This window comes from Apus apus, chromosome 6 (genome assembly GCF_020740795.1).
Source record: "Apus apus isolate bApuApu2 chromosome 6, bApuApu2.pri.cur, whole genome shotgun sequence".
Classification (NCBI taxonomy): Eukaryota; Metazoa; Chordata; class Aves; order Apodiformes; family Apodidae; genus Apus; species Apus apus.
This window is the reverse complement of record NC_067287.1, coordinates 21,275,630-21,294,838: the sequence shown is the minus strand read 5'-3', so window position 1 is coordinate 21,294,838 and position 19,209 is coordinate 21,275,630. Positions and strand designations below refer to the sequence as shown.

Genomic DNA, 19,209 nt, shown 5'->3' with positions numbered 1-19,209 from the left:
AGAGCTCTTCACTGTTGCATCAGCCAGAATGATCTGCATTTCATTAGTAAAGCTTACAGTGAGAAGAAATATTTGGATTTGAAATTACCATGCTCATTTTAATGCTGGTGGTTAATGAGAAACCAGATGTTGGTCATCCTTCCAAGAGGAAGCCCATAATCTCCTGAGACATCTTTGGCTTGCATTTGGAAATACTCTTTATCACATGAAGCCTACAGCCAATATTTTGTTGTAGGTGTTTTTAATTTAAAATGAAAACTTGCAGATTCTGCAAGTCTGCAGAATCTGTATATACCTCCTGCAACTCCCACCCATCAGACAGGCTGCACAAAGTGATCAGGCTGAGCATCTGATAGCTCTGGCTCAGACTGAACAACTCCTGACCCTTGACAGAGGGAGAACCAGAGAACTGCTTGGTTTTATATATATAGATGTATATAAAAATAAATATAGATATAAAAGGCAGTTTAAAAAAATGTAATTTATTAATACTTCTCTTTAAACCAAAACAAACACAACCAGAAAACCTGAGTTATTTTATGTCCCACACAAAAATCAATAGAAGAATTTTATCTAAGTGATTTAATGGTAATTGCCATTTTCACACTACATATCAAATTTATCCTATACAGTTTTAACTACTTTGCCTAATTAATAGCCTGTATTAAAGTTGCATAGGTAAAACTACATCAGACAGACTGCAGCAGATGGTAGATGATCAGTAAGTCCACATCTTTCTCCTCTATGTCCAGTATTTCATTCCAATTGCTGAAGAGAAGCAATAAATGCTGCATCTAGCATTATTGATGAATTGGTCAATACATGAAAAGCCATTATGGACTACAGACAAGTGTACAAAGTTACAGAGGAATAAAGAAATAAAACTTGATGTAATAGTACAAAATGTTAAGTTTAAATCCTCCATGAAGAACAGTAGTTGACTAATTCGTATGTATGAAGTCCTTAAATAACATCCAAACTGAAGTCTCTGTAGTTGTTTATGTCTTAAGTATATTCAAAAATTCTCCCTCCTTTTTTACAGACCACCCTTTCTGTTTTTTCATGGCTTGAACATTCATCATCTTTTGCAGTATCACAGACCATTTGGTAAACATAACAACTGAACTTCCTGTTAGGCTTCTGTTCTATATGTAACACAAGGTCTTTGTCAAAGTAAACTTCATGACTGTAAGTCTGAAATAAGAAAACAAACAAACAAACATTCCAATTGCAGTCTCCATTTGCACAAGTTGCTAAGACCTGTATATTTTGCCTTGGGGAACAAAAATTATTTAACATTGGTGACGTCCATGATCAGACAAGCATTCTGTGTGGCTACACACAGACTGTTCTTCCAGATAAAGGACAGAATTTTTAAATTTTGTGAGGTTTCCCACATGCCTATTTTAAGAATCTAAGTACAATTCAGAGCATCTGAGTTAGCATCTTAAGTTGCCTATGTAGTCAAAGATAAAAGGTGCCAAAGGTGTCACAGACCATCAAAGTTGGATGTCCACATAAATTTGGACTGTGTGAACAGTGCGTTCCATTTCTCCAAAAATACACATGGTGAGGTCCATGCTAAATTCTATATGTGAGTAGTTGAAGTCAAGCTAGTGAGACCACTTACAGATTATAAAGTTAAGGTGATGTAACTAGCCAGAGAGTGGTATTTAAGCTGATAAATACTTCAAAAATACTTAAGGACAACCCCTTTCCTAACCTAAAAACCAAATGAGTCAACCAAGAAAAGAAAAGAAAAAAAAATAAAAATCTTCATTTCAAATGATGGAGATTTTTCAGATAAATGAAGCTGTTCACCTTTGGAAATTTACAGGTAAATTCCCCTGCTTGATGAAACACTTGCAATTTTTGAGTAACTATTATTATTTTGTACAAATCTCATCCACAGCATAATTTATCTGCTTCAAATCTGAAAGTGGTAGGAAAATGGGTATGGGGAAGTGTTAGCATAAACAAGATACAGAAATTCTTCTCACCACATCCCAGGACTCCAGTAATGGAATACTCTTAAGTAGAATCCCATGTTCATTACAATGAAAGTCAAGGTGAGCTTTTCCATCAGCTCCTATTTGAGTAACTGCCACAGTGGATAGCAAATCCAATTCATCTTCATAGTCCACTATCTTGAATGTCTTAGGAAAAACAAAACCTCAAGTTTACAAATCAACCATAAATTCACATTCCCCTCTACCTAAATTGCAGAGCTCTTTTTATTTCAGGTGAAAGCAGAATAGGAAGAATCCTAGTTCTTAAGTCTTCTGCTCTGAGAAAGAAAACTTTGCCAGCCTGATACCCAACAAGCAGCTTTCCCAACACAGGCTGTCCAATGTATTTCAGCAAAATTCCTTAAGACAGAAAAAAAGAAAGAGATGTTCTGAAGAATCCCAGTGTGCAATGTGTGTTCATGTATTTTATATATACCATATAGGAAATAAGAAAAAGTACTTGGAAAGTGACAGAAGAAACATATTTAAACCCCATACCCTCTCTTCAAGCAGACTTGTTAGCAACATTATAGCTTAAAGCCATTACTGGTTTCGAGGGGATGGGTGTATTAGGGTGATTCCATTCACATTAATACTTGCATGTTCTGTTCAGAGCTCTCTCACTCCACATAGTATGTGACAATGAAGTATTGAGACCAAAATATGAAGGTTGTGAACTGCCTTAATTGCATCTCTTGCGCTGCCAAGAACCTGGTAACATACTCTTTAAATTCAAGCTAGTCTTTCTCTTCCATAATGGAAAATAATCTACCGAAATTATAAATAAAGTGTAACAACAGGAGAAAAAAATTGTATGCAGACTCTAATATTTTTTTTAAAAAAGGATAGAAAGAACTCCAGACCTTAACAGTAGTACTGGACTGTCCTGTATTTTTACCATAGTAAAAATTTATTTCCCCAGAAAAAACAGAAATTGCTGCCAGAAACTGATGCATTTTAACTGTTATGCTTAGGTCAATTACAGCTGCAGCTCTAGATAAAGAGCTAAAAAACATTCTTAACCTCTTGAAGACTCAACATAAAGGCACGTGGTGTTTTCACTCTAAAGAAGCAGTTATTTAAAGGAAAAGTATTAAATACCTTATCCTGCAATCTAATCAAAACAACTGGGAGAGAGAAAAATACAGTTTAGAGATAATATATCAAAGACTAGAGGAACCTAAAGCAGAGGAAAAAAAAAAAGACGTTTCTTTCATTTCATAAAATCCTTTGTAAAAAACGTTATAAGGAAATGTTTGAATGGAGAGAAGACTTAATGGTTTGTCATATTAACATGCCATTTCTGTGCCACTGAAGTCACATGGAGTTACATTGGTATCATGGGGCATAAGATAAGTACTTAAAATAAAAAGGCTATCCAAAGCACAAATGTCAACCAAGGAGAAAAGATGACAGAGAGGGGAAATTAAGTAATTAGAAGCTAAGAGGACAAAGCCACAGAAGAGCAATAAAGAAGTCAAAAGAGTAACACAGCCACTGCACCTGAAACAAGAATGACTTCTGGCTAACTAAACATCTTAAATAAACCATGAAGTGCTCTTACTCATTACATCAGTTACCTCTTGTTCTGGGTCATCATCCAGCAAGTTAAAACGCTTTTTCACCACCCGACCAGAAGCTGTTACAGTAACAGCATTGTTCACCTTTAAAGAAAAAGAAAAAAGTGGCTCCTAGATACTGACGCATTTCAGTTTCTTCCTATCTGACAATGCATCTATTTCATGTCTTCTGCTTTCTGTCCTTGTTTTAATCTCTTGGATCTTGTTTTACTCATTAGTTGTGCATGACCCTAGTGCTGCTTTCTCTTCTTTAGGAGGGTTCATGAAGTTGGTGGCTTTAGTTGAAATATTACTGATGTTTACTCATATTCAGAAGTTTTCAGTCCTGTAGAGGTGGAAAATATTCCCAGCTACCATAATTTTTAGAAAAAAAGTGACTGAAGCCAAGATGCTGGAATGAGAATTAAGACAGCTAAGTCACCACCAATTTGATTCTAGAACTCTTACTTCCAGAAGATGGGGAAAATAAACCACCACAGCTGCTTCCACTGGGCATCATTAACACCAGAAACATTCAGAACTGGATGTCAGAGTCTTAATGGAAGTCAAAAGGAAAAGGCACAGCACAAAGAGAACTCATGTTTCTTTGCTCTTATTGCAACATAAGTTCTTTAAAATCCTAAACAAATACATAGGGCAAGTCATTAGGTTACAAATCTTATCCCTTCTGAATTCAATGGAAGTCTTATTCCTAAGTTAGTTTAGATTTTTAGTACACAAACTTTTCTTCTGTGGAAGCGTCAAAATTAGTGTCACTGATTTCCGTGGACTTTACATTACACTTAAACTATAAAAACTTCCTTTATGTAAGACTTTTTGCTGAAACAAAATGACAGTTCCAGGCACTGCCAAAATTTTTTGTTTAACCTTTTTGACATTTAGATCATCTTTGTGATTTTATATCACAATAGATTTCATGAAAAAAAACAAGGTGATTTAACAGCTCATTTTTACCTGGAGGTTCATATGATCCCCTTGCCACTTGGTTCTACCTTTCTGTGTTCTTCCGACCCACTGCCAATTCAGTTCTGTTCTGTTCTAGCTGCAGTTCAGCTCAACAAAGCAAACAGAACTCACCTTTTCTACTCGATTATTATGCAATTATTTCGGCACACTGATTTCGCTCACCAAGTGTTAGATTAATGCCAAACCTGTCACAAGGCAATGACAGATGTGCATGGCCAAGAAAAGAAACAGACTTTTGGAAGTGATGCATTCTCTTTGTTGTCTTGTGAAAACATACCTCCAAGTTACTAGAGACTTAAAAAATTCCACTATTTACATGATCAATTTACCTGAGCACCAGAGATACACACTATTATAATTTGGTGGCACCTTCTTTTGAAGGAAATCTGTCACTATCTTGTTAGTATGTCCTGTATCAGTGATACATGGTTATACTGCATACCAAAAAGAATGCTGAAGACTCAAGACTGGAGGTTTCAGAAAGCTATCCTGAAAGTGTTTCTGTTTTCAAAGTTTTTTTCATACAGCTTAGTCCAATGAAGGCATGCAATGTCCTTCAATGAACTTGGAATTATGCCCACAAACCACAGTGATTACCTGTGTATTGCTTAAAATCATACATTGTTATCTCAGACACTAAACTCACACAGTTTTCTCTGTTGGCCACAATCAAAAAATCTTCTGCAATCTCCATTTGATCTGTATTATTTTTAACTTCCTTAAGCTTCAAGACTCTACAAAAGAAACAGAAATTACAAAATAAGTCATGCATTGTACTACAACACCTATACATTTGTATTTTTAAAAAATCAAATATTAAAACATCAGAAATAACTGAAATTGAAGTTATTTGTGTAAGTTATGTTTATCAAGTGAAATTTTAGTACAATGGTCCATCAGCACTATTCATATCAAAATCTAGTGTTGCCTGCCAGAGCCCACATTCATCATGCAGAAATCTGCAGATATTTCTACCAGAACTTCTGATTCTGACAAACTATTAAATTGTACAGTTTCTAGGGCCTGAATCATAGAAACACAGAACACTGTGGGCTGGAAGGGACCTCAAGTATCATCTAGTTCCAGCCTCCCAGCATGGGCAGGGATACCTCTTACTACACCAGGTTGCTCAAAGCCCCATCCAACCTGTTGATGAATGTTTTGGTCTACAAATCAAACTACTGAATTTCTGTGGTTATGCAGCTTTTCCTCTAATGAAAATAAAATTTGAGGAAAAAATAGTTCATACTTTATCAAATTTGGTCCCACGTGTATTATTCTGCCCGACATATCTGGATGGAAATATATCCAATCAGGTTCCAGTGAACAGCATTTCATTTCCTGTATTCCATTTTTTGCCTGAAGAAGGAAGGGAAAGCTTATAATGTTAGTATTTTGAAAGTTGCACAGATCCAATTAAAGAGGAAATACAGAGCTCCTTTCCACATACCTCGGGAGGTTTTTAAGTATTGCTCATAATAATGACCAGAAACAATGGCAGTAGAACAATAATGATAATTAAAAAAAAGGCACTTAGTTCCAATTCTGAAGATACTCCATGCAGCAGTTTCAACTTTTTTAATGTGTAATAAGCAATGACCTTGTAACCATGGCTATATATGGTCCCACCTCTCTCAAAACTGAGCAAAATGAAGATTTAGCCTACACTCTGCAAATATGTCAACAGTTCCAGAAATTTGAGTGTCAAAGACATGAGATGTATCAAGTCATGAAAAAAGCACTAGTCCAATCTCAGTTACTTTGACTTGAGCTTCAAACCTCAGGCACAGCCTCTTTTGTGCATATATTTGTAGACCATGTAAGGCTGTGATATTTCATGATTTCAGCTGCAAGCTGCTCCAGATTTTAGGATTTTGGCAGTATCTTTTTGTTGTTAAATTTACCTGACCCTGATAATTAAGATTTTCAAATGTATGGACCCACACAGAAAAAACTAGGTGAGAAAGGATTGTACAAGTCTCTTTGAATTAAAAATTCATCTTCAGCTACGGTCGTGAAAGATCTGTTTTGAAAATAAGAGATAGGAGGGGGATCATTGAGTTGATCAGGCTTGTAAAAGAGGCAAGGACATTTACAGATGAGTTTTTTAGTTAAGAACCCTGAACAAACAGGCCTAGAAGCTGCTTGTATTACAGATGTATCTGCAGGTCAAATCCAGATCCAAAATAAAAGCTGAGATAGGGAGCTCACAATAAAAGAATACATGGTGAACAGTACATAAACAAAAATAGTTAGGAATGCTAGATTAGATCAAGTAATAAGATCTTCCCAGGGAGAGAAGATACAAATATGGGGTTAAACTACAAACATTAAGGAAAGTTTTTCTGCAATTTTTTATAACTTAATTCTTTAGTTGTGTCATTTGGTAGGCTGACTAGTCAGAAAGGCATTAAGATGTTACCATGCAAGGAATCAGGTAATGAGATTCTGCTTGTGCCTTAAGTTTTAAGCCGAGAATACCATGTTATATAGTACTGACAGTGCTATGATTGCATTGGAATGAAGGAAATACCAGGGTCAGTACAAATTCAGAAGAAAACATTTTACATTACTCCACTGGATAGCAGATATAACACTGTGGGGTGATCCCTTTGAGAGCACAACACTGGAAAACAAGAGTATTGTTATGTCAAGCACTACTCAGAAGACAGATACACATCCATTTCAGAGAAGCTGCTATCTGAATATATTACCAAAACACTGTCTTTCAGAGAACAAATATGGAAGACTCCTCTATGTTTTTTCTTGTTAGGTGTGATGATATAATGCCAAGGGTAACCTCCAATTTGAAATGCATTCTCCAGAGAACATTCTTCAAATAGCAGAGGTGGGGTATCTGCAAATATCCAGTAATGTTAACACCATTAGTAGCAGAACAATCATAATTTCATTGATCCTTGTAATTCTAAATTCCAGTAGAGCTATTAATTTTTCAGAGCATTTGAAGACTGGTGGAAATACATTGGCTGTGATGTTTTTTCTAGCACCAGCTATGCTACATCACTGAGCATCCAGGCACATATCTGCAATTCTCTGTGGAAGGTTACTGCCTTCATGCTGAACTGCTCTTCTGATACCTTTGACTTGCATTATTTCAAATCAGCTGAATAAGTAAAGATGTGGTAAACTATTAAAATTAATCCAGCTGATATGAATGAGGATATACACATGAACAGAGTATATCAAAAGGGTCACTATTTTCTTGGGAAAATTATTGCTAAATAGCTGGAAACAGGCTAACAGCAGCAATCTCAAATAAGAGAATTAAATGCAGTAGTATACTTGAATCTGAGTATTCCTTCTTCTTCGGTGTAATACAGCCAAACAGTGGCTGTATTATGGACCACAATGAATGGAATCTGTAGCTGAATTCATAAAAATTGATGAAAATACAGGAATTTTTGTAATTAATGGCAAAAGCTATCTAGTTTTCCCATCAGTTCAGTTGGGATAAATTATAGAAATGTGATACACCATTCTTACAAGTCTTCTGTGTAATAACTGAGAGAAGCATCTTTGAAAGATATGGGCTGCATGGATCTTTACAACTTCTACCAACTAGCTAAATAAAAGCCATTTCTACAGCTGCTATAACTGAATCAATTTTAGACTGAAGATCATCCCTTTCTAAAAGTATAGAGAAGTGCTAGGGGAAAAACAAACAAACAAACAAAAAACCCCAAAAACCAAAATGTGGAGAAAATCTGCAATTACACAGAGCTTTAAAACAGGCAGAATATAAAACCCCAAGCTGAAGTACTGTGAGGAGAACAAGGTTTTTGTCTGGACTTTTGTGTCCCAAAGGTCTCATCCAAATTTTTACTTGTTCTTGTCTTAGTCTAGATAATTATCCAGATCCTAGCCAATGGTGCCAAGATGTCATGACATCAGAAATTATATTTATGTAGTGCTTCTCTCTTTTTCCTTCATTCATGTTTCCAAGAATGTAGCCATTTAGACTGAAAGGAATTAGGTGACTGGCCATGGAAATAAAGTCCTTCCTAAGCTGGAAAATGGCTTTCTTCTAGTTGTCTTTTGGACTAACACACAGGAAATGGGAGATTCTGTGTAAGATATAACAAAGTCTAGGTTATAAAAAACAACGTATCTGCTGAAAACGTAGAGAATGTTGAAGATGGCATCATCAGCAGAGGACTAATTGATATTAAAATCTGTCAGAAAATGAAAGATGAGTGAAGAAAATTTTACCCTATCAATTTTTCTTTTTAAATAAAGCATACATAGCAAGGGCTCTCAAAAATTCTGGTAGATGGGACTAAATTATAGATTTAAATGCCTTTCAATAATATATCAGTCCTGAGCAGTACAGGCTGCTGATAAAGTATGCCTTTCTTTTTATGTTCATTTGGCAAAGTTCTGCAAGTTCATAGCCACCTAAATCACAGTGATAGCATTACTGCTGCCTCAGCTCCCTCTTTCCTGCTGTGTCACTTGCTCTTGTTGCTCAACACCTCATTTTCTCATTGTTTGTAAATCCTTTACCTAGCATTTCAAGTTTTCCGTCTCCAGTTAAGCTTTGTTCACTTCCTTAATCACTCCAGCCTCATCTAAACATAAAGCCATGAAGTTGTTCCTGGCAGCACTAACAAGTCTTTGTTCCAAAGGTAAAAAAATGTGAGCAAAATACCATAGAAAAAAACATCCTCCTGGGGTTTTTTTGTGAAATTACTGTATCCTCTAATAATACATGAAACTACAGGTTTTAAGTTCTGGACCTTTCAAGAATGTGACATAATTAAGACATCTAAGTACCTTTTTCCCACTGTGACCAAAATAAAACTCCTTACCAGTCAATAGCTCTAAATGACATGGTAAGTACATGGTAGCCAGTAAGCTTTGATCTCTATTACACTTCCCCTTGGCTACCTACACACCATAAAACTAGCACTGTAATAACTGCCATCCCTTCAGGCACTTTCTGTAGGAAGGCTGCAACTAAATAAGCAGGAAAATTACATATAGTTAAATTACAGTAAATACAAGCTTAAACTCTGAAACTTAAAATCTGGCTCACTGAAGGATTAGATCACATTGAGCAGCCAGTCAGCCATCTCATTCTTAAAAGAAAACAGCTCAAAAACCACAGGAATGCAAGTATCTGCAACAAGCAGCCACGGCGAATGTCTGTCATGAGTTCAAAACTTCTAACCACAAATTATTGAATATGATTCAAGATCAAAAATATTTTCTGTGGTACATTAGTTTTAAATCTCAAAACTAAAAACTGCAATGATCTGTAAGACACAAAAACAAATCTGGTACAAGCTTCCCATTAAAGCTCCCACTGCATGTTTTCCACAGGGCCCCTAACATTCAACTGCAGTTCTGCACACTGAGACAGAGAGGAACCCATGCCATCACTGTAGCAGTCTTATCACTCTGTTTTGATAAAACATTGCGTTATAACTGAAAGCCTGCACTGTGCAAGTCTGTGTTTTATCTATGTCTTTCATCAGTTTTTTGTAAGTCTGGTTTAGTTTCCCTGTTATTATCTTGATACTGTTTGCAAACAGAAGGATCAAAGGCATATTTTTAAGTGGACAGTCACCTGTAAAACCCATTTAATAGAGAAATATTAAAAATTAAAGCAATAAAAGCATGCATTACTTGACATTGATGAAACCTACTGTTGTTTGTTTTTTAATAGTGCCTCAACTATGAACTTGTAAGAATGTATTTTTAAAGTAAAAAAAAAAGTTTCAAAGAAAGTTGCAGGCTTTGGTTATTCATTAAGATTCCTAGTACCAAGTTCCAGTCTCAAATGCACCAACAGAAATGACTGATTGGTTTCAGAGAAATTAAGGGCACTGCATAAAGCGGAAGATTCATAACTTACTGAGTTGAGGCATAGGGATTTTTTTCTTTAGTAGTCAATTTGTTCTCTCCTCAGGAATTAATTTTATTGAAATAGGCACATTTTTGACAACTTAAGAATTATCAAAATGCAACTCAGACAAGTCACATTCTGTCTCCTTGAATTCCCCCTGTAAGATAGATTAAAGGTTCTCACATCTCTTGCTTACATACAGCATATTGTTTCTGGGTGTCGCTAACAGCTGTCCTAGCCCTTCCCCTTTCTCAAAAGCAGTTGTGTGTCAGAAATAAGGAAGGAGTTTCCACTTCATGCATTGCTTATAAAGTTTTTCAGATAGCTTAGTTGCTGTACTAGTTTTCTAGGTAAGACCTATGTAAGTAACACTTGTAATTAGAAGCAAAGCAAAGCACATTTTTACCTTAACGTAATCCCAGAAATATAGCTACAGCACAATGTGGGTACCGTAATTTTTAGGTAGGGTTTTTTTATTGTGTGAAGTCATAATTAATCCATAAAAACCAGCAGCCAATAAAAAGATCATAAATACCTGTTATTTTAATGTTACATGGAAGACCAAATGGATACTTTCCCACAACTCCCACTTGACCATTCCAGTTGAATTCCTGTCCCAACGCAAATGGCTGTTCCATGAACTAAAATAACACCGAACAATTTAGCGTTATTGATGCATATTTACTTGCTGTTTAGTTTTACTGCTCTGTTACTACTGCATTCTTTATCTTTTTAGATGCTGCTTGATGTCTTATTTTTTAATTAATGTTTGATGTTTTTATTGGAAGAATATAAACTCAAAAGTCTCACTGCAGCTCTGTTTCAGATGAGCAATCTTCCATGCCCATCAGTTTCTAGCCTTAACGCTCATCTATAACTTCAGACTAGGTGTCTAAAGAACAGCACAACCTGGTCTAGCATACCCATAGCTCCTCTTAATTACATTAAGTGCATGTCTGACCCCATATCTCTTATGTTTTGCCACCTGTACCTGGTGTGGATAGAATTTTCTGACAGTGTACCCATTTGCATGATCTGCCTGTAAATAGATTTAGGGAAGAACTCTATCCATTGACACATTCCTCATGTACCTATCTAGCATTACAAGAGTATTTATTATTTGTTGCCTCAAAACAGCATGCACTGTATGAAAAATTCCGTATTTCATTACCTGCTCAAAGATGGCCTGGAAGTTATAGAGCCTGACCAGACCCATACTATACATTACAATCAGAATTCCATTAGAAACAGCAACATCTGTCACACAGTTACCAAATATCTGAAAGAAAAAAAAAAAAGAAAAAAAGAAAAAAAAATTTATTAGGGAAGAAATAATTGAGAGAAAATGCAAAATACTGACAATATATCCTTAATTTTGCAGTCACTTTACTTTTTATTCTGAACAAACCCTATGAGCAGTGTTTTAGCTCATTAAGTTTTCTGTAGCTCATCTGTTCTGCCGAGATTCTGTAATACTTTGCACTGCAGTAACACCTGAGGCTAGATTAGTCATATTCTGCAAGCAGATTCATTCTCTGATCAGTTCTCAGTGTATCTTTGTATCATGTTACCCAGTTATTATAATACATTAATACATTTTATTACCCAGCATTCTGCAGGATTGTTAGCAAAGCTGAAAACTCAATCTGAAAGTACTGATTTCAAATCTTCTATTCTTTCTTCATCACCAGAGTAAAATACTAGTCTATTCATGGCTCTGTGACTGCATACAGCTGTACTAAAACTACATTATCTGGTTGTCACAAGATCCTTTCTGAATCCAAATTAGACACACAGAAGAGAAGCTGACTTACCCCTTTTAACAACTGTGCAGTACTCATTTGTGCCACCACTTAATACATCTCCACTGAGAAAAACCCATCCAATTTATTCTTAGTATTTAATGAAAGTATGTAACATGAAGTTTATAGCTTTTTTTAAATAGAAATGCTTGGAAATGTAGTTTTAATTTCTTTAATCTGAATCACTATATGTAAAAACAATTAAAACAGGCTTAAAAACAATTTTAGAAACAAACCATACCACCAACAGCTGTAATACTCCTAAATCATAACACTGTCAATGATTTGTGATCAGTTTGGTCCTGAAAGACAAATTCATTCCTGAGACCTTGCCTTTCATCTAGTCTTATGGCTTTTTTATTAATACATTTGTTATCCTAGGACCCAGTGTCTTTCAGAAACAAACACTAATACTCTTCCAACCCCAAACTCTCCTTTCTATTTTTGAGACCTTAGCTAGTATGAACTCCAAATTTATTCTGGTGTCCCATCTCAGTAAAGCTGATGCATTAGGTACATTCTGCAGCCTTAAACAGTGACCCTCTTCCTAACTAATATAACATTCCACAGATCTATGTCAGGTTTGTCGTTGCATTCACTGGTTGTTTCCTTAGCTGGGTGTATTCTCAGATCCCACATCCTGCCCTGACATTATTCCTTGCTGTAACAATTGTTCTGATGAGTATGCAGTACAGGCCCAGCTGAAGAAGTATTCTTTCAGTCCTTTTGCCTACTATGGCCCCAGTGCATCTGGCATGATGATGTTAACCAGATTAAGAATACCTTTGATACTGGTAACGATAGTTTTTTCCAGTACTAATTCTGAACAGAACACTACACAGTGGCCCTAAACTTCCATGGGCTCAGATGAAAAATGTTTAACCCCACTCCTTCACTTGCTAGTCCAATCTCAGTTACAACCTCAACCCAACCCAGCACCAGATAAAACCCATTAGGAGCCCTGGACCCCAAATGAGACTGTAGCTCACAGAGCTTTAAAGACAAGAGTTTGCGTGTTTGTACTGTCCCATTTGGTAGTTGTATCCAGAGCTCTCTTGACTAAAACCAGACATTATTTTTCACAAGAAGAGTAAAACTTGCCATCTGGCTTGAGGTTTCCTAGTACGTACGCTCTTACTTACAGGTCACAAACTAACCTCAGAAAGGCTGTTGACTCTTGACTGATAAAGCAAGACACATGTACATTTTGCCATCAATGATAATACGAGTTTGAAACAATTGTAACTGCAAACAGAATTCACAGACTATTACTCAGAGTGGGCCAGAGACACATCTATCTTTCTTTAAAGAGGCAAAAAGAAGAAAGAAGTCTACAAACACTTTAGAATTTCCTAACTCTTAGGATAGCTGTAAGTAAAGTCCTTCTACATGTTGAAGAGTAACCCAATAGCAGAATGCATTTCTGTTTTCTCTTCTGGTCATTGAAATTACGAATCTTCTCCAAAATGCCTCTATCAGATGCAAGAAGAACATTGCTGCTAATTAATGTTTCAGAGCACTGTGCTTTTATAAGATGCAAGTATAACTTCTGAAATACCAGGATGACTGCCTAAATGATGCCTCTCATCCAACTACAGTATAGATCATGATTAACAGAGGAATTAGCTTACCTTTTTGTTTATTTCTAGCATTCCAATGAATGAAAGAGGCAAAACTCGGAATACAGCAAGATAGAACAATACAGACTGTTGGATACCTGCCTGGGAAGGAATAACAACACTAAATATATTTATACTTGAGGCATTTATTAATGGTAGGTCATCTTCATCTTCTACCATAATAACAAAGCATAACGTCTCCATCTTTGTCCTTTGTCCTGTGCAATTTTCTCATCAATTTTGTAAAAATTTAAGAATAACAGAGTTTTTCAACAAACTTACCTGCTGTGCTGCTGCAGGGAGCTTATTCTGAACTGACTTTACAACCATTACCTCTTGAGGAGTATCCCAGCTCAGATACCTGTTTGTGACAAGAAAGGCCTATTTTAATAATTTAAAAATAATGTAATAATAAATACATTACTTCATGTAAAAGATAATCGACTGTAACTAGGCAGATCCCTGCGTCCAGGCAAACTGCTCAGCATCTGCTTCAGGAGAGGTCCCTGAGATGTTTACTTCACATAAAATACAATCTACTGTAACGAGGTAGATCCCTGTGTCCAGGAAAACTGCTCAGCATCGAATTCAGGAAAGGTTCCCAAGATGTTTGCTGTCTGCAATAATGCAAAATCCGTAACTAGGAATGTCTTATTCCATATAAGGACTGTGAGAAAAATTCTTAAAGAACATTCTTAATTTTTCTTCTTTCCTCCACAAATCACTGCTTTCTTAATCTTCAGCCTAAAGGAAATAATTTATTCTGAGAACTGAAAAGATCCAGTTTGCCAGCAGCAGTAACAGCTCTCCTTTTAAAGACCAAAATGGCTACCCTATGGAGAAGAATGCTTGCAACTTAAAAATGGCTTAAACTTTAAATGTATTTTTCTTACGCTTCATGAAGTTTGTTTTACAGCTTTTAAAGGTCCTCTGCTGTTATGTTGCTATTGCAATATAAAACTGTCAGAGAAAAACCAATAGTAGCCTCGTTTTTGTGGCTTTTATCGAACTTGATATAAAATCTGCGTACATAATATTTAAGATGCTGAAATTCTTCTATAGAAAACGGCATGCAGGAACAGTATTCCAGGTAATATGCTAGACCAACAAACCTGAAATCAGCCATAGGGTAGCACTAAAATGAACATGATTCTCTTTCTCCAGTATAATATTAATGATTGTTAATTATACAAAGCCTAGTCAATGTTTAATACCTGAATTTGCAACAGGAACCAGCAAGGTATATTTTTTCCAGTATTTCTCCACTATTTGCAGAAAGACGTAGAAGCCAGTTCTGCGCTGTCAAGACTATCAGGGAAGATTTATAGTCTGATGGACTTGGTAGCATTTCCCCCTACATAACAAAATATCATCAGAAAAAAGTTTGTACCAGGAGTATACATAATTGACACAGTAACAAGAAAGCTGCCTGCTAATCACATCAGGATCTCTAAGCTCATGTCTGTGCTAAACAGTAAGCTGACTATCACATAAATAATCTGTTGTCACACCTTTTGCAAGGCAGTTACGTTTTCCAGATAAGACACCTTTTAAAACTTCTTTGCCATGCACAAATGAAGTATAACTGCATTGTGATCTAACTGATACCAGTCTTGAAGAGACAATTGCTTAAATACTGCAGAATAAGATTCAGTGGTAACTCAACAGCAACTGCCAAGAACGGTATTGGCACTGCTTCTTTTCTAGGCACCTGAAGGATGAGGCTAATATTCCTATAGCCTCTGTGGACAGTGGATGAGAGAAAAATGCCTCAAGGATGGGGGAAATTATATAACCTATTAGCTAGAAAGAGCAGAACAGCTTCTGAGCAGAATTGCTTTAAAGGGTCTTCAGTTTATCTGCTTTTTTTATGTCCACAGATCTGGTAAAAACTAAACCTCCCACCTATTGCCCTTGCTAATTAAAAAATAAAGAAAAAACAAAACAGAATTTAGAGTTAGTTGCATCAGCATAAAGGCACCGTTTAAAAAATCTTCCACAAAAGCAAACAAAAATATATTTGAATGTGCTATTGAGAAATTCAGAGAAGTATACCTCTAAACATTCAGTCAAAATAAATAAGCACATGTCGCAAACCTTAAATGACCTAACTCCATAAAAATACTCAAGAAAATAGTTCACAGGCCATGAACACTATTCTCTTTCACTGGAAGTTAATAATTTTTTTTGTCTGCACAACAATGCTCTATTAAAAAGTAATCTTACCAGTGGGCATTCCAATAATAAAGCATCTTCTATTTTTTCTGACTTAGAACACTTTGGCTTTTGATAAAGTATTCTTGGCTTTTGTGCAATGCTGGAGAAAAACAATTGCTAATCATTAGTCTACTTTATAAACAAGTTATTTCACACAGTTTTATAAATCCTGCCTTCTTTTTAGTCAGGTCAGAAATCCGAACATTTAATTTTTACTTTGTAAATACAACCTTAAATTGCTCTAAAAATAAGACCTAATAAACAATAGTTAGTATAACATAATATTTAAAAGCTAACCTTCTCTACATTTTGTGGTTTGGTGTTGTGTTTTTTTTGTTTTGTTTTTAATTAACAAACTTAATAGCAACATTCTTACTTTAGTGACACACATTATAAAGAAAGCATATTCCAGGAAACTAATGATCATCCTGGAACCTTGCCCTCAAGCTCTTCTGGTGTTGCCAGTTCATAATATAAAGGTGTGGCATGATGTACTTAAAAAAACAACCAACTAGAATAAAAACTTCACAGTGTGCTGTTTTCCCCTCAGAGACAGGATGAGACAAAGATAAACCTGAATGATAGAAGCCATGTTAACCCAGTGCTGGAAAGCATTCAGACAAGGTAGGAATAAAACACAGCTAAGTAGATTTAGATCACTACTGTAAGTGATAGATTAATTTAATTAACTCTCAGTGGTTTACACTGAGAGAGTAATTAGTCTTTTATGTATCTCATGGACACTGTCTCAAAACTGTTCTGACCATAACTTACTCAGCAACGCAGTTCTCCAAGTCCCTGCTACCTCCCTCACAAGAGGGATGGGCAAGGACAAGGACTGGTGTAGGCTGGACTTCCCCTCCTCTACCCTGCCCCATGCTGCCTTCTAAGCTCTGCCTCTGCACCTGATCATGGAACAGGAGAGTACATCAGATCAGAAAACTGATCTGCAGAATACGTTAACAAAAACCAGCAAGTAATCTGCACGCTGTACTTTTTCATGAACGATAATTTTACTTCTTTAATGCAGAATTTATAGATGTAGCACCAAGCTTGTTACAAAGGCTGATTCTGTGACACGTTCTTTAGCACACTGCTAGTTACCAGATCACAAAAAAACACCATTCCTTTGACTTTTAGTGCAAAATTATAAAACGCTGATCATCTTCCACTCTTGTTGAAGTGCTCTGGAAGCTGAAGTTACACAGCACCAGTAAGATCAGGCTTTCCTTCACCAAAGCAGGTGTCACATTAAGACACAAAAGCTTCTGAGTGTAATTTAAAAAGTATTTATGCACCTGGCTGTTTTGTTATTTTGTAAATTCCACTCAAATTCACAGGGCTGTTTGGATGAGTAAAGTTAGAAACACGTCTGAAACTGAATCACAGTGTTATACTCTCAGCCAGGGTAACCTTTAATTGTAAATTTATTACCTGCTAATACAGCACTGGTAATTGTCCAAGTAAATTCTTCCTCTTTCATATGCAATAGGAGACGCAGAATGAGTTGTCCAGACATTCTTGAATTTAGTACTTTCCTGAAATAGACAGTGGTTGTAATAGTGATGGCTTCTGTAACAAACCTTGCTTATGGAAAATACTTTATTAGGCTCTTGCAGCTTAATAACTTACTTTAATTGAACCTTTGCTGTTGAACACATAAAGAAAAATCTCATTTGGCTTTTTAAAAAAACAAAAAATAGCTTTTAAGAAAAATTCTGTCTTTTTAGAAAAATAAATTAAAAAATATTTTTATTAGCTATTATGAACAGCATGGATAATTAATATTTTGTCATTAACTTGCCTGGATTGGCAACTTTTAAAATAAGGAAAAAACTTGCCAGAGTTTTTTATACACAAAAGTATTTTATATGTAATTAATTGAATTTACTGAACATCTGACTCTGCTGTTTATGGTTTGTGTGAAAGGTAGAAAAAACATTTAGGTATTTGTAAAAATTTCCTGAAATGTTAATGGAATAAACTGCTCATATAGTTTCTTGTGTGCATTAGAAACACCTGGAGCTCTATACCATTAACAAAGTCTCCAGTCTGACAAAAATCCAAATATTTATTTAAGATGTACTAATTTTTATTTCAATAAACCCTGCATGCCCATTGGTCTAGCTGCATAAGCCAACCCTTCTGACTTGCAGTAAATATGTTTTCAATATAACACAGTTGCCAATTAACTGCCACCTATTAACTTTCAATGCATTTCTGCCAACTACTGTGTGGGAGCCATAATCGCTTTGATAAAAAACAAAATCAAGTTCAATTTAGTCTGTAATTGGTTTAATTCCTATTTTTTCTGTAACATAATTTCACTGACACTCTACAGTATGTTTACCTGAAGACTGCTGCTGATTATCTTACTTTGTTGGGAGAACTCGATTCAAATTTAACACTGATGCTCCCCAAAACACTGTGAATTTAGTATTAAAGTTAAATATTAAGGCAACTTACATAAAATCTCTTAAAAGGCTATTTCTTACATGATTACTGGAGTTACAAGCGCTGCTGCAGTTTATCCACAGCATAGTCCTCTCTACACTTTTAGGTCTGAGCCTTATCAAATCAATTTAACCCCTGACAACGTTTCAGCAAAACCGCTGCGTTTTTCTCCCCACACTAGGCACCGTGACCCAGGGACTCCTCCCGCACCCGGCTGAGGCCCGAGGCTCCTGCTGGAAGCCGCACACGCCGGGCAGCACCGCAGTTACCTGGCACAGAATCTTTCTGAGGAGTCCCAGGTTTTGTCTGTGGGTGACACCCGCGTCTCTGGCATAGAAGCCGTGGGCCCTGCGGGTGAGCAGGCGGCAGATGTGAGTCCCGGACGCCCGGGAGGCCGCTCTCCTCCCGCCGGCCACGGCCTGCGGGCACATGCCTGGGCCTCGCGGGAGGCTCCGCGTTCTCGCCCGCATCCAGCTCGCTCTCGGCGGGGCGAGCAGCCTCGCAAGGCTGGGGCCGGCGCTTGATTTCTCTCAGCCGCGCCCTGCCCGGCCAAAGGCGAAGCGCAGCGACGACAGGCCCGAGCGCGGCCTTCCTCTGCCTCCCGAGAGACGCGAAGCGGCTCGGCGGGCGGGACCCGCAGCGCCGCCCCGGGGCGGGCCCGGGCCCGGCCAGGCGCGCACGGGCCCGGCAGCA

General features: G+C 36.8%; 2 protein-coding genes across 5 annotated transcripts in view; one reads left to right on the top strand and one right to left on the bottom strand.

Annotated features, from left to right (window-relative positions):
- The window catches only part of METTL8 (methyltransferase 8, methylcytidine), an 83,182-nt gene that overhangs the window by 35,999 nt on the left and 27,974 nt on the right, over positions 1–19,209 (top strand). The window lies entirely within an intron of this gene.
- Positions 463–19,151, bottom strand: DCAF17 (DDB1 and CUL4 associated factor 17). Its single transcript, XM_051623265.1, has 14 exons — positions 18,786–19,151; positions 17,497–17,600; positions 16,072–16,162; positions 15,060–15,199; positions 14,128–14,206; positions 13,858–13,947; positions 11,596–11,703; positions 10,960–11,065; positions 7,270–7,412; positions 5,805–5,914; positions 5,202–5,289; positions 3,590–3,673; positions 2,001–2,156; positions 463–1,194 (listed from the first exon to the last, which is right to left on the bottom strand). The coding sequence occupies exons 1-14, from the start codon at positions 18,984–18,986 to the stop codon at positions 1,006–1,008; spliced, it is 1,689 nt and encodes a 562-aa protein (XP_051479225.1). The 5' UTR covers positions 18,987–19,151; the 3' UTR covers positions 463–1,005.

What these genes read in the sequence shown, in the direction of transcription:
- DCAF17 (XM_051623265.1), bottom strand. Translation starts at nt 18,986, where the DNA reads ATGCGGGCGAGAACGCGGAGCCTCCCGCGAGGCCCAGGCATGTGCCCG. An exon ending in TGGCCAACAGAGAAAACTGT is followed by an intron (nt 3,674 to 5,201) that starts GTGAGTTTAGTG and finishes TTTTCTTTAAAG; the next exon opens with GTGAACAATGCTGTTACTGT. An exon ending in ATGATGACCCAGAACAAGAG is followed by an intron (nt 2,157 to 3,589) that starts GTAACTGATGTA and finishes GTTTTTCCTAAG; the next exon opens with ACATTCAAGATAGTGGACTA.